The sequence below is a fragment of the Somniosus microcephalus genome, chromosome 1 (genome assembly GCF_052327205.1).
Source record: "Somniosus microcephalus isolate GS21.2 chromosome 1, FLI_Smic_1.0, whole genome shotgun sequence".
Classification (NCBI taxonomy): domain Eukaryota; kingdom Metazoa; phylum Chordata; class Chondrichthyes; order Squaliformes; family Somniosidae; genus Somniosus; species Somniosus microcephalus.
In genome coordinates, this window is record NC_140987.1 from 119,530,234 (window position 1) to 119,557,650 (window position 27,417).

The following is a 27,417-nucleotide window of genomic DNA, read 5'->3' on the forward strand; positions in this document are numbered from 1 at the left end:
AGGGTGTTCCCATTATGACAGCGCAAAGGCTACAGAGGTGGTCCCTTTTTCTAGGGGCACACCAATATAACATAGAATACAAAGGATCAAAACAGCATGGGAATGCTGACGGGTTATCGCGCCTACCGTTGCCAACGGTAGAAGAGGCACCTACCGTAGACCCAGTGGAGATTTTCCACTCTGCCATAGTCGAATGTCTACCAGTAACAAATTCTGCCATTGAAAGGGAAACTAGAAATGACCCAACTCTCTCTCGAGTCTACGATTTAACAGTGAAGGGATGGCCAGCACATGGCGAACCATTGTTGCCAGCATTCTCGCAAAGAAAACAGCTGTCAGTGTGCCGAGGAACCTTGATGTGTGGATCCAGAGTGGTGATTCCACCCAAACTCCAGGATAAAGTTCTAAAGGAGCTTCACGAGGGGCATCTGGGTGGAGTGAAAATGAAGAACCTAGCCAGGGCGTTTGTATGGTGGCCAGGTATCGATGGAGACATCGAAGAAATGACCAAGAGCTGCCTAGGATGCCAGAAGGTCCAAAACGCTCCACCACAAGCCCCTCTACATCCATGGGAGTGGCCCTCATCTCCATGGCAAAGGGTACACATCGACTTTGCTGGTCCATTTATGGAGTCAATGTTCTTAATCGCGGTTGATGCACACTCCAAGTGGCCGGAGGTAATAAAGATGTCCTCCACCACCACGGAAAAAACCATCACAGTATTAAGGACCATATTTGCCAGGAATGGGCTGCCTGAACAGATCTGTTCTGATAATGGACCGCAATTTGTGTCCGAAGAATTCAGGAAGTTCTTAAAAAACAATGGGGTTAAGCACGACACGTCCGCTCCATACCATCCCGCCACCAATGGATTGGCTGAAAGGTTTGTCCAGACCTTCAAGAAGGCCATAAAGGCCATGGGTAATGAAGACATAAAACTTCAGCATAAGGTGGATAACTTCTTGTTTGCATACAGGAATGCAACACATGTGGTTACAAACCAAACTCCCGCCATGATGTTCTTCAATAGAAGCCTAAGATGCCGGCTGGATTTGATCAAGCCAAACATCAGAAGGGACGTGGAGAACCGGCAATTTCAAGGCATGAATGAAAGGCCAACTAGAACCTTCCAGATAGGTCAACAAGTTTTGGCCCGGGACTACCGTACCGAGAAATGGCAGCCTGGAACTATCTGCAGACGACTAGGACCGCTGATGTATACCGTGGACATTGGAGAAAGCTTAATAAGGCGCCATGCTGACCAAATCATAGAGTCATCTGAAAAGGGACAACCTACACCACAACTCTACACGCCTAATGGTGAAGTAGAGATACCCATAGTATCTACCTCCGATCCGGTGATACTGGAACCCGATGAACCCGACACTGGCATTCAAGCCGAATCAGCCTTGCCAAAAGAACCTACTACACCAGCAGAAACTACTACACCACCGAGGCGTTATCCGGACCGAGCCAGGAAGCCTCCAGAGAGACTGACTTATAATTGATTAACTGCAGCAATGTGTAGATTATTGTTCTTGTAACATGTAATTAATGATTACTTAAAATATTATGTACTGGTTGGCTAAAAGGGGAGGAATTGTAGTGTATGTGCCTTTAAGAGCCCCCTGTGTACTGTAATGCCGGTAATGGCCACTCGGGCTATATAAGCCTGTATATTGTGTTGTATCAGTTAGTCAACCTCCAGACTTTGTTCAGTAAACACCTGTGAAACCAACTCCTGCCTTCAGTGTCTCTATTAACACACGGACACAACAGTGGCGACGAATTGGAAACAGACTTACCTGCAATTCGGCAGCAGCTCAAGGACATTGAGGATGGGGATATTCATGGAGCCTCCTCCTCTCATTAGTTGTTTAATGATCCATTCACGACTGGATGTGGCAGGACTGCAGAGCTTTTATCTGATCCGTTGATTGTGGGATCACTTAGCCTTGTCTATAGCAAGCTGCTTCCGATTTTTAGCATGCATGTAGCCCTGTGTTGCAGCTTCCCCAGGTTGGCATCTCATTTTTACGTATGCCTGGTGCTGCTGCTGCTCCAGGCATGCTTTTCTGCACTCCTTATTGAACCAGGGTTGGTTCCCTGGCTTGATGGTAATGGTAGAGTGAGGGATATGCCGGGCCATGAGGTTACAGATTGTGGTGAATACAATTCTGCTGCTGCTAATGCCCCACAGCGCCCCATGGATGCCCAGTTTTGAGCTGCTAGATCGGTTCTGAATCTATCCCATTTAGCACAGTGGTCGTGCCACTCAACATGATGAAGGGTGTCCTCCGTGTGAAGTCGGGACTTCGTCTCCACAATGACTGTGCGTTGGTCACTGCTACCAATACTGTCATGGTCAGATGCATCTGCGACAGGTAGATTGGTGAGGATCAGGTCAAGTAGGTTTTTCCCTCGTATTGGTTCTCTCAGCACCTGCCGCAGGCCCAGACTGGCAGTCATGTCCTTCAGGACTCGGCCAGCTTGGTCAGTAGTGGTGCTACCAAGCCACTCTTGGTGATGGACATTGAAGTCCCCCACCCAGAATACATTCTGTGCCCTTGCTACTCTCAGTGTTTCTTCCAAGTGGTGTTCAACATGGAAGAGTACTGATTCATCAGCTGAGGGAGTGCGGTAGGTGGGAATCAGCAGGTTTCCTTGCCCACACTTGACCTGAAGCCATGAGACTTCATGGGGTCCAGAGTCAATGTTCAGGACATACCCAGGGATGGTGATGGAGGTGTTTGTGACATTGGCTGAAAGGTATGATTCTGTGAGTACGACTATGTCAGGCTGTTGCTTGACTAGTCTGTGGGACAACTCTCCCAATTTTGGCACAAGTCCCCAGATGTTGGTGAGGAGGACTTTGCATGGTTGACTGGGCTGGGTGTGCTGTTGCCGTATCCGTAGCCGGTGCTGAGTGGTTCGTCCAGTTTCATTCTTATTATTGTATTTCATAATGGTTTGTTACAACTGAGTGACTTGCTAGGCCATTTCAGAGGGCAGTTAAGATATTGCTGTTGGTCTGGAGACACATATAGGCCAGACCAGGTAAGGACGGCAGATTTCCTTCCCTAAAGATTAGTGAACCAGATATTTTTTTACGACAATCCAATAGTTTCATGGTTACCTTTACTGATACTAGCTTTTTATTCCAGATATATTCAATTAACTGAATTTGACAGGATTAATAGGATTTGAACTCATGTCTCTGGATCATTTGTCCAGGCCTCTGGATTACTAGCCCAGTGACATTACCACTACGCTACCATTCCTGTAGCATCAATTGATGTTTGTGGAAGAGAGTTCCAAATTTCTGCCATGCTTTGCGTGTAGAAGTGTTTCCTAGCTTCACTTCTGAAAGGCCCTAATTTTTAGACTATGCCCCCTAGTCCTGGACTCCCCTACCAGTGGAAATAGTTTCTCTCTATTTACCCTATCAGTTCCCCTTAATATCTTGAAAACTTCGATCAAATCCCCCCTCACCCTTCTAAATTCCAGCGAATACAACCCTAGTTTGTGTAATCTCTCCTCGGAGTCCAGGTATCATTCTGGTAAATCTATGCTGCGCTCCCTCCAAGGTCAATATATCCTTCCTAAGGTGTGGTACACAGAACTGCTTGAGAAGGTGGTGGTGAGCTGCTTTCTTGAACCGCTGCAGTCCGTGTGGTGAAGGTACACCCACAGTGCTGTTTGGTAGGGTGTTCCAGGATTTTGACCCAGCAACGATGAAAGAATGATGATATATTTCCAATTCTTGATGGTGTGTGACTTGGAGGGAATATGCAGGTGGTGGTGTTTGATGCACCTGCTGCCCTTGTCCTTCTAGGTGGTCGAGGTCTCTATGGCTCACCGTAGCCCAGAACCAGTGCGCTACAGTCATCAGTGCGCACGCCCCAACACTGGAAGCCACAGACGAGACCAAAGAGGAATTCTACTCCAGCCTTGAACAATCCCTGTCCCCAGTCCCAATGGGTGAAAAGCTGATCCTCCTTGGCGACTTTAACGCCAGAGTTGGAAAGGACACAGACCTCTGGGGAGGTGTGATCGACAGAGTGGGGGTAGGGAAAGCCAACTCCAACGGTACCCTCCTCCTGACGAAATGCTTAGAACATGGCCTTATCATAACCAACACCTGGTTCCGTCAGAGAGACAAATACAAGGCTTCATGGCAACACCCTCGCTCCAAGCACTGGCATCTGCTGGACTACATCATCGTCCGAGCGAGGGACCGCAAGGACATCCGCATTACCCGTGCCATGACGGGAGCTGACGACTGCTGGACAGACCACCGCCTAATCCACTCTATCATCTCCATCAACGTAGACCCAAAACAGCGGCGGCAACAGAAGCAATACCGCAGGAAAATCAATGCTGGAGCCTCAAAGACCTTGCTAAGAAAGCCCTATTAAACCTGTGCCTCACAACCAACCTGATGACTCCCAGTGATGCAGAGACACAGAGTGCCCACAGCGCCTGGTCTGCACTCAAGGCCTCCATAATCAGCACCTGTGAAGAGACGCTCGGTCACTCGACCAGGAAACACCAAGACTGGTTCGACGAGAACGACCAGGAGATCCAGGAGCTCATAAGCCACAAGCGCAAGGCATTCCTGATCTGGAACCAGCAACAGAACTCGAGAGCAACAAAGCAGCTCTACAGACGCCTGAAGGCCGAGGCCCAACAAAAAACTCGCGAACTAAAGAACAGATGGTGGGTGGAGAAAGTGCAGGAGATCCAGCAGCTAGCCGCCAACCATGACATGCGTGGATTTTTTACTGCAGTCAAGACCATCTGCGGCCCAAGCACCCAAGGTCCTACCCCACTGCTGGCCAAAAATGGAGAGGTACTCATCAAGGACAGAGAGGCAGTCAGTGCCCGCTGGAAGAAGCACTTCGAAGATCTCCTTAACCAAGACTCTGTCTTCGACGCAAGTGTCCTCAACTCCATCCCGCAGCATGCTACCCGCCACCATCTCAGTACAACCCCAGCCCGGCATGAGGGTGAAAAGGCCATCCGACAACTGAAGAACAACAAGGCCTCAGGAGCAGATGGAATCCCCGCCGAGGTGTTAAAACATGGTGGAGAAGCATTATTGGCGCGAATACATGAACTCATTTCTCTTATTTGGAAGGAGGAGAGCACGCCAGGGGATCTCAGAGATGCCGTAATCATGGCCATCTTCAAGAAAGGTGAGAAGTCCGATTGCGGTAATTACAGAGGAGTCTCCCTGCTGTCTGCCACAGGAAAAGATATCGCAAGAATCCTCCTCAATCGCCTTCTCCCAGTGGCTGAAGAGCTCCTCCCAGAGCCGCAATGTGGATTCCGCCCACTAAGGGGCACAATGGACATGATCTTCACCGCGCGTCAACTACAAGAGAAATGCAGGGAACAGCACCAACCGCTGTACATGGCCTTCTTTGACCTCACAAAGGCCTTCGACACCATCAACCATGAGCGATAATGGAGTGTCCTCCTCAAATTCGGCTTCCCTCAAAAGTTTGTCACCATCCTCCGCCTGCTCCACGATGACATGCAAGCCGTGACCCTGACCAATGCATCCACCACAGACCCAATTGACGTACGGACCGGGGTCAAGCAAGGCTGTGTCATTGCACCAACGCTCTTAATCTTACGATAGCAAAATACTGCAGATGCTGGAAATCCGAAATAACAACAGAAAATGCTGGAAAAACTCAGCAGGCCAGGCAACATCCGTGGAGAGAAATTAGAGTTGACGTTTCGGGTCTAACCCTTTTTCAAAACTGGAAAGGAAATAAAATAGATCGAAGGTAGGGCTGCGATAGAACAAAAGAAGTAAAGAGGTATTCAAAACTAGACGAGATGGTAATAGGACAGTGGAGACAAAAGACGGCTTTTGTCTCCACTGTCCTATTACCATCTCATCTGGTTTTGAATACCTCTTTACTTCATTTGTTCTATCGCAGCCCTGCCTTCGATCTATTTTATTTCCTTTCCAGTTTTGAAAAAGGGTTAGACCCGAAACGTCAACTCTGTTTTCTCTCCACGGATGTTGCCTGGCCTGCTGAGTTTATCCAGCACTTTCTGTTGTTATTTCTCTTCTCAATCTTCCTTGCTGCAATGCTCCATCTCACCCTCAGTAAGCTCCCCGCTGGAATGGAGCTAATGTACAGAACAAACGGGAAATTGTTAAACCTCTGTCGCCTCCAGTCCAAATCCAAGGTCGTCCCATCCTCTGTCATCGAATTATAGTATGTAGATGATGCTTGGGTCTGCACACACTCTGAGGTCAAACTCCAAACCACCGTCAACACCTTCACCAAAGCATATGAGAGCATGGGCCTTACACTAAACATCCGTAAGACAAAGGTCCTCTACCAACCTGCCCCCGCCACACAGTACTGCTCCCCGATTATCAAAATCCATGACGAGGCCTTGGACAACGTGGACCACTTTCCATACCTCGGGAGCCTACTGTCAACAAGGGCAGACGTTGATGACGAAGTCCAACACCGCCTTCAGTGTGCCAGTGCAGCCTTCGGTCGCCTGAGGAAGAGAGTGTTTGAAGACCAGGACCTCAAACCCAGCACCAAGCTCATGGTCTACAGAGCAGTAGTGATATCCGCCCTCCTGTATGCCTCAGAGACATGGACCATGTACAGCAGGCACCTCAAAGCACTGGAGAGGTACCACCAACGCTGTCTCTGCAAGATCCTGCAAATCCATTGGCAGGATAGGTGCACCAACATTAGTGTTCTCTCTCAGGCCAACATCCCCAGCATCGAAGCTTTGACCACGCTCCATCAGCTCCGATGGACGGGCCACATCGTTCGCATGCCTGATACGAGACTCCCAAAGCAAGAGCTCTGACATGACAAGAGCACCCCAGGTGGGTAGAGGAAATGCTTCAAGGACACCCTCAAAGCCTCCTTGAAAAAGTGCAACATCCCCACCGACACCTGGGAATCCCTGGCCCAAGACTGCTCAAAGTGGAGGAGAAGCATCCGGGAAGGTGCCGAACACCTCGAGTCTCTTCACCAGGAGCAAGCAGGAGCCAAGCGCAAACAACAGAAGGAGCGCACGTCAACCCAAGCACCCCACCTACCCGTCCCTTCAACCACCATCTGCCCCACCTGTGACAGAGACTGTAGGTCCTGCATTGGACTCATCAGTCACCTGAGAACTCATTTTTAGTGTGGAAGCAAATCATCTTCGGTTCCGAGGGACTGCCTAAGAAGAGAAGAAGGTGGTAGAGGTCGCGGGTTTGGGAAATGTTGTCGAAAATGCCTTTGCGAGTTGATGATGTGCATCTTGTAGATGGTGCACACTGCAGCCACGGTGCGCCGGTGGTAGAGGGAGTGAATGTTTAAGGTCATTGATGGGGTGGCATTCAAGCACTTGAGTCAGGAGGCGAGTCACTTGCCACAGAATACTCAGCCTCTGACCTGCTCTTGTTGCCATAGTATTTTTGTGGCTGGTCCAGTTAAGTTTCGGGTCATTGGTGACCCCCAGGATGTTGATGGTGAGGGATGCCACGATGATAATGTCATTGAATGTCAAGGGGCGATGGTTAAACTTTCTTTTGTTGGAGATGGTCATTACTTGGCACTTGTGCGGCACGAATGTCACTTGCCACTTATCAGCCCAAGTCTGAATGTTGTCCAGGTCTTGCTGCATGCAGGCACAGACTGCTTCATTATCTGATGAGTTGCGAATGGAACTGAACACTGTACAATCATCAGTGAGCATCCCTGCTTCTGACCTTATGATGGAGAGTTGGTCATTGATGAAGCAGCTGAAGATGGTTGGGCCTAGGACCCTGCCCTAAGGAACTCCTGCAGCGATGTCCTGGGGCTGAGATGATTGTCCTCCAACAACCACAACCATCTTCCTTTGTGCTAAGTATGACTCCAGCCAGTGGAGAGTTTTCCCCCCTGATTTCCATTTTCAATTTTACGAGGGCTCCTTGATGCCACACTCGGTCAAATGCTGCCTTGATGTCAGGGGCAGTCACTCTCACCTCACCTCTGGAATTCAGCTCTTTTTTCCATGTTAGGACCAAGGCTGTAATGAGGTCTGGAGCCAAGTTGTCCTTTCTACCAATCTTGCTGACCAGTTTAAGGTTAATGGAAGAAGGTAAATAAGGCCCAAAAGGTTTCAACATTTTTCCAAACCTGGTCTATTTAACAGATTGAATTTTGAATGCTTAATTGCTTTCATCTTTTGATGCTGTAATAATGTATCTTCCATCCTGAGAAAGCACATGTTTATGTGGAGTAGGTAGGTAATTACATACCTGATGCACTTCAGATTCAAAGGGAGTCAGTTTGCGTCAGGGCTGCCAGTCGGATTTGGGTTGGGAGTCCCAGCAGGAGTCAGGTTAGGTTTGGGTTAATAAGTTCGATGTGGTTGCATTCTCCAAAATCTGCTATTGGTTCTATAAATGCTGTGTTGAAAGTTTGAAATCTCGTCCTTCCTTCATACAACTATCTCATTGGCCTAACAGAGTAATGAATTCAATGTTCATATATTTTGACATCCGAGCAAACCTGCACAATTTTCTCCATTTCCCTTTTAACAAGGACCTAACAAGCAATTTTTGGGGGCACAAATTTCATCAATATGTTTTAGCATGGAAGCAAGACTTTATAGTTGCAGCAAAGATGGAAGGAAAGTCGACGATCGCTTTCTACCAATCTTGCTGACCAGTTTACGATTAATGGGAGGAGGTAAATAAGGCCCAAATGGTTTCAGCATTTTTCCCAAACGTGGTCCACTTAACAAGTTTAATACTGAGAAGAATGAATTTTTAATTTCTTTCATCTTTTGATGCTGTAATAATGTATTCTTCCGCCCTGAGTTAGAAAACACGTGTTCATTGACTATATTTCTCTAGCTTTCACGGGAAGAAGCTAAAGAGCAGCACCAACTAAAGTCCCTGTTGCGATGGCGAAGGCTCCGAGACGAAATTCAGAACTCGGAAGAAGAATTGCAAGTGCTGAGGTGAGCACAGCTACATTGCACATCAGTCTTGTGAGAGATGCCATATTATCAGACATTTCGTTGTTTGAAAAATTAATTTGAAACTTATAAAACAGTAATGAAAAACATGCATTTGAATCAGACAGTTTGGGGCTCCAGATATTTGAACTAAACTGGTTTAAGTGTGCAGTCATAATGTAGGTGTTTATTGTGGGATGTGTAATTTTCAGTTTTAAGTTGAACATTTTCCAGAAACAGGTAAAATAAATACGTACTCCATATATATATATATTCCAGGAGTACATGATATACCAGTTTGGCTTGGCCCAGCTCCCTTTGGATCCCAGTTAAAAATTCCTTGTGCTCCAAGTTTTAAACCATGGAGAAACTCGTACCACATTTTAGCTATTTTTAGTTACATGTAGTTGCTAAAATGTATCACTTTTGCTTGAGCTACGATATGTCAATTTTTCATTTCCCATTCCCCCCCCCACTGTTTCTTGAAATGTTGAATTCTCCATAGAAGTGTAGAATTTTTCCAGCACAGAAGGAGGTCATTCAGACCATCGTACTAAACCCACTGCCGCACTCTCTCCCCTCAGCCCTGTATTGTCATCTGCTTCAAATATCTATCCATTTTTCCCTTAAAAGATACAATGGTCTCCGCCTCAGCCACTCCCTCTCTTCTCACTCACTTAGTGACAATTTTAAGTTGATGAACCATCATCACTGACTGCACAGCCAAAGGAAATGGTGATAACTGAGACCTAGCAAAAAAAAGGATGCAAGGTATTCAGGAAAGATAGGAAAGGAAAAAAAGGAGGTATAGCAGTTTTGATTAAGGAAAATATTACAGTGCTAGAAAGAGAGAATGTCCTTGAGGGATCAAAGACAGAATCCATTTGGTTGGAGTTGAGAAACAATAAAGTAGCTATCATACTACTTGGTGTATTTTATAGGCCACCAAAAAGTGGGAAGGAGATATAGGAGCAGATTTGAAAAGAAATTACTGAGAGGTGCAATAACTATAGAGTAGTGATAATGGGAAACTAACTACCCCACTATTGAATGGAGCAGTGCTTGTGTTAAGAACAGAGAAGGGGAGGAATTTCTGAAGTGTGTTCAGGAGAATTTTCTTGATCAGTATGTTCCCTGCCCAATGAGGAAGGAGGCATTGCTGGATCTAGTCCTGAGGAATGAAATGGGTCAAGTGGAGAATGTCACAGGTGGGAAGCACTTCGGGAATAGTGATCAGGGTATTGTAAGGTTTAGATTACTTATGGAGAAGTACAAGGAGCAATCTAGAATTTAAATACTTAACTGGAGGCGGGCTAATTTCAGCGAATTGAAGAGGGATTTGGCTCAGGTAAATTGGAGTCAAAGACAGTCAGGCAGAAATGTAATGGAGCAATGGGCAGCCTTTAAAGAGGAAATGGTTCGGGTAGAGTCTACGTACATTGCCACAAGGGGAAAGGGAGGGCAACCAAAGCCAAAGCTCCCTGGATGTTGACAGATTTAAAGACTAGGCTGAAGCAGAAAAAGAGGGAGTATGACAGATGTCATTTTGATAATACAAAGGAGAATCAGGCTGAATATAAAAGTACAGAGGAGAAATGGAAAAGGAAATAAGAGGGGCAAAGAATAGATTGGTGGTTAACATAAAAGGGAATCCAAAGGTCTTCTATAGGCATATTAACAATAAAAGGGTTGTCAGAGGAGCAGTGGGGCCGATTAGGGGCCAACATGGAGATCTATTCGTGGAGGCAGAAGGCATGGCTGATGTACTAAATGAGTACTTTGCATCAGTGTTTACCAAGGAACAGGAATTTGCCAAAGCTATGGTAAATGAGGAGGTTGCTAGGATACTGGATGAAATAAAAATAGATAAAAAGGAGGTACTAGAAAGGCTGGCAGTACTTAAAGTAGATAAGTCACTCGAAATAAGAGATTAGCGTGTAAAGTTCAGGTACATGGGATTGGGGGCAAGGTATTGACTTGGATAGAGAACTGGTTGGCAGACAGAAAGCAAAGAGTTGGAATAAACGGCTCTTTTTCTGAGTGGCAGGCTCGGTAGTGGGGTAGTGGGGTACCGCAGGGATCAGTCCTTGGATCCCAGCTATTCACAATATATATTAATGATCTGGACGAGGGAACTAGATGTAATATCTCCAAGTTTGCAGACGACACAAAGCTGGGTGGGCGTGTGTGCTGTGAGGAGGATACCGAGAAACTCCAGTATGATTTGGACAGGTTGGGTGATTGTGCAGAAGCATGGCAGATGCAATATAACGTGGATAAATGCGAGGTTATCCACTTTGGTGTCAAAAACAAGAAGGCAGATTATTATCTGAATGGCAATAGATTGGGAGAAGGGGAAGTGCAACGGGACCTGGGCGTCCTTGTGCACCAGTCACTGAAGGTAAGCATGCAGGTGCTGCAGGCGGTTAAGAAGGCAAATGGTATGTTGGCCTTCGTAGCAAGAGGGTTTGAGTACAGGAACAAGGATGTCTTGCTGCAGTTGTGCAAGGCCTTGGTGAGACCACATCTTGAGTATTGTGTGCAGTTTTGGTCGCCTTATCTGAGGAAGGATGTTCTTGCCATGGAAGGAGTGCAGCGAAGATTCACCAGGTTGATACCTGGGATGGCAGGAATGACGTATGAGGAGAGATTGGGTCGATTGGGCTTGTACTCGCTGGAGCTTAGAAGAATGAGAGGGGATCTCATTGAAACTTATAAAATTCTAACAGGACTAGACAGACTAGATGCAGGAAGGATGTTCCCGATGGTTGGGGAGTCCAGAACCAGGGGTCACAGTCTAAGAATAATGAGTAAGCCATTTAGGACAGAGATGAGGAGGAATTTCTTCACCCAGAGAGTGGTGAACCTGTGGAATTCTCTACCACAGAAGGCAGTAGAGGCCAATTCATTAAATATGTTCAAGAAGGAGTTGGATATATTTCTTAAGGCTAAAGGGATCAAGGGATATGGGGAGAAAGCAGGGACAGGGTACTGAGTTTGGATGATCAGCCATGATCGCATTGAATGGCGGAGCAGGCTCGAGGGGCCGAATGGCCTACTCCTGCTCCTATCTTCTATGTTTCTAGAAACCCGCAACATCTACTACCTAGAAGGACAAGGGCAGCAGGTGCATGGGAACACCAGCACCTCCAAGTTCCCCTTCAAGTCACACACCATCCTGACTTGGATATATATCGCCCATTCCTTCATCGTCGCTGGGTCAAAATTCTGGAACTCCCTACCTAATAACACTGGGAGTACCTTCACCATGCAGACAGCAACGGTTCAAGAAGGCGGCTCACCACCACCTTCTTGAGGGCAACTAGCGATTGCCAGCGACGCTACATCCTGTGAATGAATAAAAAGAAATTGCAGCGATATGAGAGAGCAGGGAGTGGGACTAACTGGATTGCACTTCGAAAGAGCTGTTGCAGACTCGATGGGCCGAATGGCCTCCTTCTGTGCTGTACTCTTCTATGATTCTATGATTTTAATGAACTCATCCTAGCAAACTGCATGTAGTCAGCTGACTGTACTTCCGGGTAGCTTTGCACTAGGACCTAGTGATTTCCAACTGGACTTTGGCAGGACTGGAGAACCTACCCCATGATGCTACAGGTTTCAGAATGAGTCTCCTAGAATCACTGCAAATACATGTGATACTTATTCTAACCTTTCTGCCGGCTTGCAGATTTCTGATAGAACATTGATAGCCTACTATATTTTGTGTGATTTTTTGTGGGACTGTTTTAGGCCTAACAAAGAGAATACAGGTGAAGTGAGTGACTCTGGTGCAACAATTGTCAAACACGGTCTAAATCCAGGAAAAATCTTTATGCAAGTCCATTATCTAAAGGTAAGAACTTTCTTTTACATAAAAAAAATAATTCTGCCCTGCGAGCCTAAAAGTGCTGACTTGGATATATTCCATGGGTACTGACTGCACACGTAACTCACTCAAGCGGTCATCCTTTAGGTAGGGACCAAAACGGTGAGGGTTAGCAGACCACGGAGAACATCACATCTAAGTCCTTTTCTGTCTTCATCTGACAGCCATGTAAATTCACTTTCCAACAGGGCTTATTGGATTGTGGAATTTAGGGTGCGATTTTCCCATCGGAGGTGGGTTGGAGACGGGTTTCAGTTTGGGTGGTTTCCAAACCCGCCTCTACTGTCAGGTGGGAAAAATTTGCGATTTTCCCCTAATTGGCCAGTTAATTTCAGAGGTGTGGGTTCCCCTGGGCCAATTAGTCTTTTGGGACTGAAACTCGCCTCTGCTGACTTCACTTATCCAGCTTTATTTAAGGGCTGCTTGCTGCCATGGCTCATTCCACTGGTTTTTGGTCGATGCTGCACCACCTCCAAACTTTTATCTCATTGGAGAATGACCAGCTTCAAGGCAAGGGCCTCCCCGAGGTTCTCGGATGAGGCGCTGGGTATGCTGGTTGAGGGGGCGAGAGCTGGCAGGGAGGTGCTCTTCCCCTCATCTGGGAGGAAGAGGCCTCCCAAAGAAACCAAGGCTGTGTGGGGCCAGCTGGCAAGGGATATAACCTCCAAATCTGTGTGCAGATTAGGTGATTGTTTCTGTTTATTGATGAAATGCCATCCCTGTGTGAATGTATTAAAATTAGGTGATGGCAAACTGTTGGCATGATGGCATCTGTTATTTCGGCTTAGGCAGCTGCACATTGCGGGCTCCGCGACACTTGCGTGGTCAGGTTGGTGGTCAGTGAAAGGAGGCCAGAGAGTCATGTCCATTGTCTATCATGTGTTAAGAAGGAGCCAAGCACATGTGCCACAATGGGCAACCTATGCAAATCTGGCCAGGATGAGTGCATCCCTTGCATCACGGGCAACCATGTGCTCGCATGCTGCTGCTGTTGCTGGTAGATACGCCACCACTCGGTCCTCCTCCTCCTCCCCCTCCTCATCACCTGAGGAGGCTATGAACTGAGCCACTTGCTCATCAGGAAGCTGCAAGCCATGACGCTGTGCCATGTTGTGCAGTGCACAGCAGACCACTACCATTCTGGAGACCCTGGCTGCTGAATACTGCAGGGCTCCACCTGATCTGTCAAGGCATCGGAATCGCATCTTCAGCAAGCCAATGGTTTGCTCGATGATGGACCTGGTCAAAATGTGGCTGGCATTGTAGTGCTCCTCAGCCTCATTAGCTGGCCTTCTAATCAGCGTCATTAGCCACTTCTTCAGCGGGTCGCCCTTGTCACCAATGAGCCATCCGTTAAGTTGGTTTGGCGGATTGAAGAGCGGAGGAACACTAAAGTTCACAGGATGAAAGAATCATGGCAACTACCACAGAATTTGTCGCAAACATGTAAAATCTCCTTCTTGTGGTTACACACCAGCTGTACGTTGAGGGAGTGGAAGCCCTTGCAGTTGACAAAGATAGCTGGGTTTTGATGGGGTGCCCTAAGGACCACCTGTGCAGTCTATGATGCCTGCACACCATTGGCAAGCCTGCCATATATGCAAAGCCAACTGAACATGCGGTTACACTTGCTTGATCCCCTGAGAAAAGGGCATCGGTAACCTGCGCGATGCAACTGTGGGCGGCCGACTGGGAGATGCCGCTGATGTCTGCTGATGATCCCTGGAAGGAGCCTGAGGCAAAAAAGTTGAGTACGGTGGTGACTTTGACAGCCACTGGTAAGGGGTGTCCACCCGCTCCTCTGGGCTCCAGGTGTTGGTGCAGCATTGCGCAGATGTCTCCGACAACCTGTTGCGAAAGTCTCAGCCTCCTTTGGCACTGCTGCTCAGTCATGCTGAGGTAACTCATCCTCTGTCTGTAAACCCTGAGAGGCGGGTATCTCCTGCGACGACGTGCTTCCATGCGCTGGAGCCTTCTGCCCTGTGCAGCATCAGGTGGGTGAGCAGGAGGTTGGCGCTCCTGCTGCTGATGCTGCTGAACTGCCTGGTTCTGCTGCTGCCGTGGCTGCTCCGAATCCGAGGTCCATGGTGAAAGGAAATAAATGGTTTCCATGCTGCTGGCAGATACCTCCATTGGGAAACGCTCAGTCTAAGTGGGGAGAGGGTCTTCCAAGAAGGTCCCACAGTTGAGAGATAGAAGCTGCAGCACCTCCAACTTCGGTAGGCCTGCTAAAAGTGCTGAAAGACCTGTGGAACAAAAGTTCTGCCACCTGCAACTGCTCCCGGATGAAAGCTCTGTTTTAATGGTGGAGCTGCAGCTGTGAGGTGGCCACCCACTTGTCAACCCGCCAGGATTAGCTGGCGTGGTTTAGGAGGGTCGTGCAACATGCACAAAATGTGGCAAAATAACAAAGGCCTGTCAAAATAGGATTATAGAGGCCCTTAACAACTATTTAAGGGTCTTAACTACCTCTCCTGACTGATGATGGCAGGACCGAATTGCACCCATCGAACACACCTCCGGCAAAATTGCGCGTAGGCGGGTTCCGAACCCGCCCTCACTTTTTGCCATTTTGCCAACTGTGCCGCCTCCAAACACGCCTCCTCGGGGCTGGGAAAATCGCCCCCTTCATCCCCCAAAAGGCTCTGGATGCTGGATCAATTGAAATTTTCAAGACTGATATCGATAGATTTTTGTTAGGTAAGGGTATGAAGGGATATGGAACAAAGGCAGTTAAATGGAATTGAGGTGCAGATCAGCCATTATCTTATTGAATGGCAGAACAAGCTCGAGGGGCTGAATGGCTGACTCCTGTGATCAGAAGTGGAAATCCTGACCATTTTAGCCTCCTCCTTTATAGCCAAAGGGCCCTATGGTCAATTGCAATGCTCGTACCACCAGTCTGCTTACACCACAGAAGTGTTTATGTTGCTCATACTTTACGTTTGGGATATTTTGGAAGAATGTACTGCAGTATTGTCTTCTATATGGGGGGGAGTATTCTGTTATATTTCAGCTTTTAAGAGAAACGTATATCAGTTCACATATCAGTGAAGAGTTTGGCACAATTCTGTTAGCTTTGATCAATATTTTGTTGCATTTGCTTAGCATTCTGTCTTGTGTATTTGTTGCATCCTGTACTGTTTGCCATAAGGAGGGGCTGCCATTATGGGTTTATGTCAAACTGAAATATTTCAGTCTAATTGGTCCTCACGAGTGAATCGGGCATTAGGAATTGATTTTATTATTTTCGCAGTATTGGAATAACTCAGTTTTATTAAAACACATAAGAACATAAGAGCAGGAGTAGGTCTGATGGCCCCTCGAGCCTGCTCCGCCATTCAATAAGATCATGGCTGATCATCGACCTCAACTCCACTTTCCCGCCCGATCTCCATATCCCTTAATTCCCCTAGAGTCCAAAAATCTATCTATCTCAGCCTTGAATATACTCAAAGACTCAGCATGCACAGCCCTCTGGGGCAGAGAATTCCAAAGATTCACAACCCTCTGAGTGAAGAAATTCCTCCTCATCTCGGTCTTAAGTGGGCTACCGCTTATCCTGAGACTATGCCCCCCAGTTCTAGACACTCCAGCCAGGGAAAACAACCTCTCAGCATCTACCCTGTCAATCCCCTTCAGAATCTTGTATGTTTCAATGAGATCACCTCTCATTCTTCTAAACTCCAGAGAGTATAGGCCCATTCTACTCAATCTCTCATCATAGGACAGCCCTCTCATCCCAGGAATCAATCTAGTGAACCTTCGTTGCACCGCCTCCAAGGCATGTATTTACATCAGCACACCCATTGAGCTAATTACATTATTTTAGCAGTATGTATCACAGTGTTATTTGATAGTGTCCATGTGGCAATGAAGAGGCTCCTGGGCCACAGATTTTGAAGGTAAATCCTTAAATGCTCCTCCATTAGATAATCTTCTCACAAGTTGCAGCCTCTTCATGCTGGATTGAGTGAAACATAGAATTTAGACATTTTATACTATGAGGGGAAATTAGCTGGATTTGAGCAGATGCCAGATTTGCTTGTGGCATCAAAGGCACAGTGCTAAGTAGGTGTTAGTGATTTTTTAAAACAGTTGCCAAAAGAATAATGTAATTGTTCAGTCCTTTGTGTGGAACTATATAAGGGAAAATAACAAGAATCAAAAAGGTGGTGGGATTCTGTTTGTGTTGAAATTTTTTCTGAAACTTAAATTACTACTTCGTATGGCTGATGTAGATGTAGAGCAACATCTCTAATTTTACATTTAGGTGGTTAAGCCAGATAATTGCGTCAGAAGTAGCGGAGTGTATTGCTGCGATGCCGCCGTCTTATTTGTGAATCGGGCATTGAGTTGTTATATGTTCCATGGTTTGTTGTGGGTGACCACAGTTGCACATTGGAGAGTTTTTAATTTTCCATTTGTGCATCAGGTATCCGCATCTCAGTTTCATGGTTTGTGCGGATGCGGTTTAGCGTTGCCCATAAGCTTCGCAGAAGATCGAAGCCTGAGATCTTCCACATCGGGTCTTTCACAAGATATTTGTTTGTGACTTCTTGTGAACTCCATTTGGCTTTCCAAGCATCATCAGGGTTGAAGTCGCATTGTCGAAGGTTAAGCGGTGAGTCCAAAAGGGCTTGCGCGACTTCAAGTGATGGTGAGGGACGTTGTTGAGATCCTGGTGGATGAGGAGATGTTCGTTTTCCATTATTCACTGGACTTCTGGGAGGGTTGCGGCATCGCGACAAATGGATGGGAGAGCGATGTGCAAAAGCAAGGGCTGCCAGGTTGTTGGGGTCGACTTGAGGATTCCAGTGATGCACCACATTGCAGTGTTCAGTTGGGCATCAACAAGCCGAGTATGGCAACTTCTGGTCCATACCCGTGCACAGTACTCGGCTACGGAGTACACAAAGGCCATCGCTGATGTCCGTAGTACCGATGCTGATGCTCCCCAGCTTGTGCTTGCCAGTTTCCGGACCAGGTTGACCCTTGTCTTCATCTTGGCGGCTACCTTCTTCAAGTGGTCATGGAAGGTTAGCATGCAGTCCAGCTTCACCCCAAGATAGGTCGGAGTGGGGCCATGTCGCACAGAAGGTCACTTTCCAGGTACGCTTAGCTTTGCTGTTATCAAGATAGAATACAGTGACTTGTTTTGTAGGAGTTTGGCTTGAGCCTCCATTTCCGGAAATATTCCTTCATGGTGTTTAGGTTCCCGTTCAAGGTGCACTCGATGTCATTGAAGATGGCTGCTTGCGTTGTCAGGCCAAGGTCATCCACATATGCAAATTTGCGCAACTTCGTTGGTTGCATGTCGCTCGTATAGGCATTGAAGAGCATCGGCGCGAGTACTGAGCCTTGTGGCAGTCCATTGTTGGCGAGCTGGCTTTGTCACCCAAATGGACACGTAGTCGCCTATTGCTCAGCATCATCCACAGAAGGTGTAATGCTTTGAAGGATCAGGCCTTTAATCCAGACCATTTCGTAGGCCTATGACAGGTCTATGAAGGCTTCTGAAATCCGGCCTCGATGTGCGTTGCAAGGGCCAAAACTTAGTCGCAGCAACTGCGTTTAGGCCACAATCCCGCTTGTTCTTCGGGCTCACTGACTCGGCAAGAAGGCTGATGCTCCGGAGGAAGATACGTTCCAGGAGTTAGGAGGTCGTGCACAGGAGTGATATTAGAATATAAGAACATACGAAATAGGAACAGGAGTAGGCCATTCGGCCTTTTGAGCCTGCTCCGCCATTCAATGAGATCATGGCTGATCTTCTGCCTCAACTCCATTCACCGGCCCTATCGCCATAACCCTTGATGCCCTTACTGGTCAGAAATCTATCGACTTCTGTTTTGAATATACCCAATAACTGAGCCTCCACAGCCCTCTGGGGTAGAGAATTCCAAAGATTCACCACCCTCTGTGTGAAGAAATCTCTTCTCATCTCAGTCCTGAATGGCCTACCCTTTATCCTGAGGCTGTGGCCCCTGGTTCTAGACTCCCCAGCCAAGGGAAACATTCTCCCAGCATCCACCCTGTAATAATTCTGTATGCTTCAATGAGATCCCCTCTCATTCTTCTGAATTCAAGAGAATACAGGCCTAGTTTACTCAATCTCTTCTCATACGACAGTCCTGCCATCCCAGGAATCAATCTCGTGAACCTTTGTTGCACTCCCTCTATGGCAAGTATATCCTTCCTTAGGTAAGGAGACCAAAATTGTACACAGTACTCCAGGTGTGGTCTCACCAAGACCCTATATAATTGGAGTAAGACTTCTTTACTCCTGTACTCAAATCCTCTTGTAATGAAGGCCAGCATACCATTTGCCTTCCTAATGGCTTGCTGCACCTGCACATTCACTTTCAGTGACTCATGTACAAGGACACCCAGGTCCCTTTCAGCATCTGCATTCCCCAATCTTGCACCATTTTGGAAATACTCTGCCTTTCTGTTTTTGCTACCAAAGTGGATAACTTCACATTTATCCACATTATAATCCATCTGCCATGTTCTCGCCCACTCACTGAGCCTGTCGAGATCCCCTTGAAGCCTCTTCACATCCTCTTTGCAACTGTCACCTAGCTTTGTGTCATCAGCAAATTTGGAAATGTTACATTTAGTCCCCTCGTCCAAATCATTGATATAGATTGTGAATAGCTGGGGCCCAAGCACCGATCCTTGCGGTACTCCACTAGTCACAGCCTGCCATCCTGAAAAAGACCCGTTTATCCCTACTCTTTGTTTTCTGTCTGTTAACCAATTCTCAATCCATGCTAGTATATTACCCCCAATTCCATGTGCCCTAATTTTGTTCACCAACCTCTTGTGTGGGACCTTATCGAAGGCCTTCTGAAATCCCCTTTGTCTACTCCACTAGTTACATCCTCAAAGAACTCCAATAGGTTTGTCAAACAGGACTTTCCCTTTCATAAATCCATGTTGACTCTGCCCAATCTTACTATTAGTTTCTAAGTGCCCAGTTATTGCATCCTTTATAATAGATTCCAGCATTTTCCCAACTACTGATGTGAGGCTAACAGGTCTGTAGTTCCCCGTTTTCTCTCTCCCTCCTTTCTTAAATAGCGGGGTTACATTTGCTATCTTCTAATCTGCAGGAACCGTTCCAGAATCTATAGAATTTTGGAAGATGACAACCAATGCGTCCACTATCCCAATGGCCACCTCTTTCAAAATCCTAGGATGTAGGTCATCCGGTCCTTGAGATTTATTGACTTTTAGTCCCATTAATTTTGCTAGTACTGTCTTTTTACTAATAATAATTTCTTTAAGTTCCTCATTCTCACCACAACCTTGGTTTTCTCGTATTTTCTGGGAGGTTTTTTGTGTCTTCCTCCGTGAAACAGAAACAAAGTATTTATTTAATTTCTCTGCCATTTCCTCGTTCCCCATTATAAATTCTCCCGTCTCTGACTGTAAAGGACCTACATTTACCTTCGCCAGTCTTTTCCTTTTCACATACCTATAGAAGCTTTTACAATCTGTTTTTATATTTTTCGCTAGTTTGTGCTCATATTCCATTTTCCCTTTCTTTATCAATTTCTTGGTCCCCCTTTGCTGATTTCTAAAAAGATCCCAATCCTCAGGATGACTGCTTTTTCTGGCAACTTTATAAGCTTCCTCCTTTGACTTAATACTATCTTTAATTTTTTTTGTTAGCCAGGGTTGGATCATGTCTCCTTTTGGGTTTTTATGCCCTGGAGGAATATATGTTTGTTGCAAATTATGCATTATTTCCTTGAATGTTAGCCATTGTATGTCCACCTTCATACCTTTTAGTGTAGTCTCCCAATCTACCGTGGCCAACTTGTCCCTCATACCCTTGTAGTTTCCTCTGTTTAGATTGAAGACCTTAGTTTCATATTGGACTACATCACTCTCAAACTTAATGTAAAATTCAATCATATTATGGTCACTTGTCCCTAAAGGCCCCTTTACCACAAGATTATTGATTAGCCCTTTCTCATTACACAGTACCAGATCCAGAATAGCCTTGTTCCTGGTTGGTTCCTCCACATACTGATCCAGGAAACCATCTCGCATGCATTCCAAGGATTCGTCCTCCACACCATTAGTGGTCATTTGATTTGCCCAGTCAATATGTAGATTAAATTCCCCCATAATTATCGTATTGCCCTTGTTACATGCACTTCTAATCTCTTGATTGATACTGTGCCCTACATTACCACTACTGTTTGGTGGCCTATACACAACTCCCAATAATGTTTTCTGCCCTTTGCTGTTTCTTAGCTCCACCCAAACTGATTCCAGTTCTACATCATGATCTGCCAAGCCAAGATCTTTTATCTCTACCAAACCGATCTCGTCCCTTATTAACAGCGCTATGCCACCTCCTTTTCCTTTTTGTCTGTCCTTCCTAAATATTGAGTACTCTGGAACATTCAGTTTCTAGCTTTGGTTACCCTGCAACCATGTCTCTGTAATGGCAATTACATCATACCCATTTACTTCTATTAGTGCCATTAATTCATCCACCTTGTTGCAAATGCTACGTGCATTTAGATAAAGTGCCTTCAACTTTGCCTGTTTAATTTTTTCTGCACTTTGACCCTCTTTACTGTTGGCCTTTGTTTCTGCTCCCTATTAGTTTTGCTGACTGCTTTTCTAACTTGCACTTCCAGCTTTGCTTCTCTCTGTTCTGGGCCCACACTTAGGTTCCCAGCCCCTTGACAAACTAGTTTAAATCCTTTCCAACAGCACTAGCAAACCCCCCTGCGAGGATATTGGTCCCGGTTCTGCCGAGGTCTAACCCGTCTGACGTAATAAAACTCACTACGTACTTGGTTTGATTATAAAGCAAGGCTTTAATCAACTTGTTTCAAAACATGGAGGTCTAGTTATCTTTTACTAGTTCCTGTTTACAAAATGTCCTGGGGAAGCTGGGCCTACGCCCGAGTATTTATACTCCTTGGACGGCGCCACCAGCTGGCCGTCCAGTGTTATTTCATGAGTCTTTCTTCATGGATCATAAGATTCATAACATTCTTCCTCCCTAAAGATTTGGAAGTCCGATGGCTTCCTTTTAACGGATTAGCCGGACCACGAATAGCCGCAGTCTTTTAGCTCTTCGCTTGTGGCTGGAAGGCACGTCTCCCCAAACCGTGTCAGGGTCCCTGGGTCGCTTGATCCGTACTGGTAGGTCGACAGGGCCCGTGTCGCCTTGATCGACCTGAGGGAGACTGGGGAGACTGTGACTCCGGGTGCGGGTCCCCACAGGCGCAGAGCTGGCTTCATTTTGTTTGGTAGCCGGGGATTCACTGGCGTCCTGGCTTCGGGCAGCCATCCCATGGGGAGCGCTCGGCTCCCTGAGTTGATCCGGTGGAGTAGCCGGCAGATCTCTCGATGTCCCAGGTAGGGCGTCATCTTCAAAGGAGCGCAGAGTGTCAGCATCATTACCGTGGGACCCTCTAACATTTGGGTCCGTGAGACCGGTTGGACAGAGAGCCAGATCTCTGAGTGAAACGGTGGACTCCTGGCCATCAGGGTACCGCACGTGCGCGTAAGTGGGATTAACGTCCGTTAACTCCACCTCGTCGACGAGGGGGTCGTTTTCGGCAGATCAGACGAATCTCCGGAGCAGCACGGGGCCGGGAGCTGCCAACCATGACGGTAGGGACGTCTCATGTGTGGAGTGACGCTGGAACCTGAAGAATCGCTCGTGAGGCGTGACATTGGTGGACATGGAAAGAAGAGACCTGATGGAATGCAACACGTCAGGGTGCACAGTTTCCCACTGCTGGTCTGGTAGGTTGCGTGACCTGAGTGCAAGACGAACAGCGCTCCAAATGATAGCATTGTATCTCTCAACCTGTCCGTTACCGATGGGATGATACGGTGTTGTTTTACTTGTGGCGATTCCCTGTTGGGAAAGATAACTTTTGAGTTCGCTTGACATGAAGGAGAGACCCCGATCAGAGTGGATGAAATTGGCCGTACCGCAAGGGGAAAAGACTTGATCGAGGCATTTGATCACTGTGGAAGTATGTATATTGGGACAGGGGAAAGCAAAGGGAAAGGGTGAATATTCATCCACCATAGTAAGTAAGTAGGTGTTTCGTGTTGAGGAAGGCAATGGCCCTTTAAAGTCAATGCTGAGTCGCTGCATAGGCTGTCTAGCGTGTATGAGCGAGCCATCCGATGGATGGAAGAATTGCGGTTTTAATTCCGCACACATTCTACAGGAGGAGCATGTTCTTTTCACATCTTCCGTAGAAAGTGGGAGATTTTTAGATCGCACAAAGTGCAGCATACGGGTAACGCCAGGATGGCATAAGTCAGTATGAAGATCCACAAAGGCCGAAGTTGACATAGAAGAGCAGAATGCCCGCGTGAGGGTATTTGGGGCCACATTCTCTTTGCTGGGTCGATAATATATGGTGTATCCAAAGGCGGCCAATTCCATCCTTCAGAGTTGTATTTTGTTATTCTTGATCTTAGTGCGTTTCCGGTTATCCAGCATAAAGGCCACGGAGCACTGGTCGGTTACAAGTGTGAAATGGAGACGAGTGAGAAAATGACTCCATTGACGTACAGCTTTGATGATGGCCGTAGCCTCCTTCTCGACAGGAGGATAATGGCGCTCGCTACCCTGCAAAGTTCTGGACAGAAATGCAACGGGTCGACCACCTTGATTCAAGATAGCCGAAATCGCCACCTCCGATGCATCGCACTCGACCACGAAAGGGAGATTTTCATCAATGGAGCGAAGCGTGGCTTTTTTCAGTTGTCGCTAGAGGAGGTTGAAAGCTGAAATAGCCTTTGCCTCCAACGGAAATGACTTCGTGTGAAGCAGGGGCTGGATCTTGTCGGAGAAGTGGGGTATCCATTTCGCATAATAGGCGAACATGCCGAGTGCCCGACGAAGAGAGCCGAGATTCGTAGGGGGAGGGAGCTCCTGAAGCGGATGAAGTCGTTCCGGGTCTGGTTTGATGACACCGTTGCCCACCCAGGAGCCAAGGATGTTGACTGATGGTACTGATTTCACAGATTTGGGCTCATTTAAGGTTAAGTTGCGATGACGGAGAACATCAAAAAATTTTTGGAGGTTGGCATCATGCTCCTTTTGGTCATGACCTGCAATGGTGATATTATCTAGATATGGAAAAGTGTCCGTTAAGTTCTCCTGTTTGACTAGGCTATCCATTGCCCATTGAAAGACGGCCACCCCATTGGTGACCCCAAATGGAAGGCGACAAAATTGGTAAAGCTGACCTTTGGCCTCAAAGGCCGTATACTTTTTGTCAGAGTCCTTTACCGGTACTTGATGGTATGCGCTCTTTAAATCAAAAGTTGAAAATACCTTGTAGTTGGCAAGGTTATTGACCATGACATCGATGCGTGGTAGTGGGTAGGCATCCAGGTCGGTATACTGGTTAATAGTTTGTGAGTAATCAATGCAAAGACGTTTCTTGTGTTACTTCATAGGATTGTTAACAACGATGACTTGAGCCCGCCAGGGAGATGTACATGGCTCAATGATACCGTCAGCTAGAAGGCGAGAGATTTCTGCCTCAATAAATGATTGATCATCTTGGCTGAAACGTCGTGATTTAGTGGCTATGGGCTTACATTGGGGGGAAAGATTGGCAAATAAGGAGGGCTCGTCGAGCGAAGCCGCTGAAAGCGCACAAAACGGTACTTTAGAAATAGTAAGCTCCGGCTTTGACCCTCCAAACTCGAAAGTGAGTCTTGTGTTGTTTCTGGAAATCCTGTCCCAGGAGCTCATCACTGCATAGATTTTTGAGCACCCCGAGCCGGGTGGAAAAATAAGTGCAGCCATTGAGAATAAGGTCGACAAGACAAAAGCTGGAAGAGTTGGTGGTCAGTGTCGTCAGAGCCATTGCAATTTCCCTGTCCGAGGGGTAAATACACAGTTTTAACTTACTGACCACCCGCTCACTAATGAAGCTGTCAGAGCTGCATGAGTTGATTAGTGCGTTCAGAATGTGTCCATTTACCGAAACCTTTGTGGCTGCATGGGACAGACTTTGGGGAAAAACAGCTGTGATAGGAGGAGGGGCAATTTTACCCTTGACAGCTGTAACCTTAGTAGTGGTTCTTGGGGGAGGAGCAGTTTCATAGATAGCAGCTATAACCTTAGTAGTGGTTCTTGGGGGAGGAGCAGTTTTATAGATAGTAGCTGCAAAACTAACAGGAGCTCTCGATCGGTATACCTTAGAAAAGTGACCTTTCTTGCTGCAATGATTGCAGGTTGTGTTACGAGCAGGACAAAATTTCCTATAATGGAACGCACGTCCACAGAAGAAACGCTTCCTTCCAGATTGCCAAGATGCCGCTAGGGCAGGGTCGTCATCAATGAAGGCTTCTAGGGTAGGGTTGTCATCCGCTAGGTTAGTGTCATCATCAGTGAGGGCTTCCGCCCGAGAACTATCGAAGGAGTCATTAAAAGTGATAGCAGCAGCCCGTGCACGAGGCAAAAGATAGGTATCTGCATTCCTCTTTGCCAAGTCCAAGGAACACGCCTGGTCATAGGCAGCCTGTAACTCGAGGGTTTTATTCTCCAACAGACGCTGGCGTATGAAGGGAGATGTAATTCCATTAATAAAGGAATCGCAAATTAGCTCCTTCTAATACTGCTCAGCTGTGACAGCTTTAAGGTTACAATCCTTGCTGAGCCTGCGAAGTTTCTGAAGGAATTCGTCAAGTGATTCCGGGGTTGTTGTCGAGTTGTGGCCAATAGATGCCGAGCAGAAATTTCATTTGGGGCGTTAACGTATAGTCGCTGTAATATTAGAATAGCGGAGTCATAGTCTACACAGTCTTCGATATAGTCAAACACATGAGGAGATACATAATTGGCAAGTATCTTGAATTTATCAGGAACATTCTCATCACACACCCTGAGGAAGTTGCTGAAGGTACGATACCAGTGTTTCCATACCTTAGCAGTTGTAGGTGAATTCGGGTCCAGGTCAAGACGGGCGGGTCTGAGTAGTTTGTCCATGATGGATTGATCACTACGCCGGAGTTCCCTTCTGCAGTTGATGTCGTAGCTGGCTGTTCCCGAAATTACTCAGAGCATGGAGTCGATATCAAGTTGATGAAATTGACGTAATAAAACTCACTACGCACTTGGTTCGAGTATAAAGCAAGGCTATAATCAACTTATTTCAAAACATGGAGGTCTAGTTATCTTTCACTAGTTCCTGTTTACAAAATGTCCTGGGAAAGCTGGGCCCACGCCTGAGTATTTATACTCCTTGGACGGTGCCACCAGCTGGCCATCCAGTGTTATTTCATGAGTCTTTCTTCATGGATCATAAGATTCATAACACCGTCCAGCTTCTACAGGACCCACCTTCCCCAGAATCAATCCCAATGCCTCAGGAATTTGAATCCCTCCCTCCGACACCATCTCTCTAGCCACGCATTCATCTGGTCTATTCTCCTATTTCTGCTCTCGCTAGCACGTGGCACTGGGAGTAATCCTGAGATTATTACCTTTGGGGTCCTGCTTTTTAATTTATTTCCTAGCTCCCTATATTCTGTTTGCAGGACTTCGTCCCTCTTTCTACCTATGTCATTGGTACTGATATGGACCACGACCTCTGGCTGTTCACCCTCCCACTTCAGAATGTCCTGCAGCCGCTCAGTGACCTCCTTGACTCTGGCACCAGGGAGGCAACATACCATCCTGGAGTCACATCTGTGGCCACAGAAACGTTTACCTGTTCCTCTTACGATAGAATCCCCTATCACTATTGCTCTCCCACTCTTTTTCCTCCCCTCCTGTGCAGCTGAGCCACTCATAGTGCCACTGACTTGGCTCTTGCTGCATTCCCCTGCGAAACCATCTCCCCCAGCAGTATCCCAAACAGAAAATCTGTTCGAGAGGGAGATGGACCCAGGGAACTTCTGCACTACCTTCCTAGCTCTTTTACTCTGTCTGGCGGTCACCCATTCCCTTCCTGCCTGTGCACACTTTACTTGCGGTGTGACCACCTCGTTAAACGTGCTATCCACGAAGATCTCAGCCTCGCGGAAGCTCCACAGTGACTCCAGCCGCAGCTCCAGCTCCGAAACGCGGATTTCGAGTAGCTGCAGCTGGAGACACTTCCTGCACACGTGTTCGCCCTGGACACCGAAAGTGTCTCTAACTTCCCACATAGCACAGGAGGAGCACTCCATGCTGCCGAGCTGCCCTGCCATGCCCTACCCTTAATTTACTCCCTTTACTTCCTCTAAATTAAAGAATATTAAATACACTAGGGACCTTACTTCACTTTAAGCACTACTCACTCTAAACTAGAGACCTTACTTTTACTTTAACGACTGGACTGTAGAAATACTCACCAGGTCCTACTTACCAATCAGCTCCTTCCCTGGTTGTGACGTCACTTTAGCGGTTTTGCAGTTGTTGTTGTTTGACTGCTCCCGCTCTCGGACTCTTTCCTGAGTGTAAAGTAAGAACCAAATCTTACAGAGTGAAAAGTTAGGGAAAGCAAAGGCGAAGCAAGGGAGCTCCTCATTCCACTCCT

General features: G+C 46.9%; 1 protein-coding gene across 1 annotated transcript in view; it reads left to right on the forward strand.

The window, feature by feature from the left end:
- LOC147124323 (aminopeptidase O-like) overlaps positions 1-27,417 on the forward strand; it is a 138,987-nt gene that overhangs the window by 41,796 nt on the left and 69,774 nt on the right. Inside the window, exons 3-4 of the mRNA XM_086001040.1 lie at positions 8,885-8,991; positions 12,742-12,844. Coding sequence (XP_085857166.1) covers positions 8,885-8,991; positions 12,742-12,844 — 210 coding nt within the window. The remainder of the gene's footprint in view (positions 1-8,884; positions 8,992-12,741; positions 12,845-27,417) is intronic.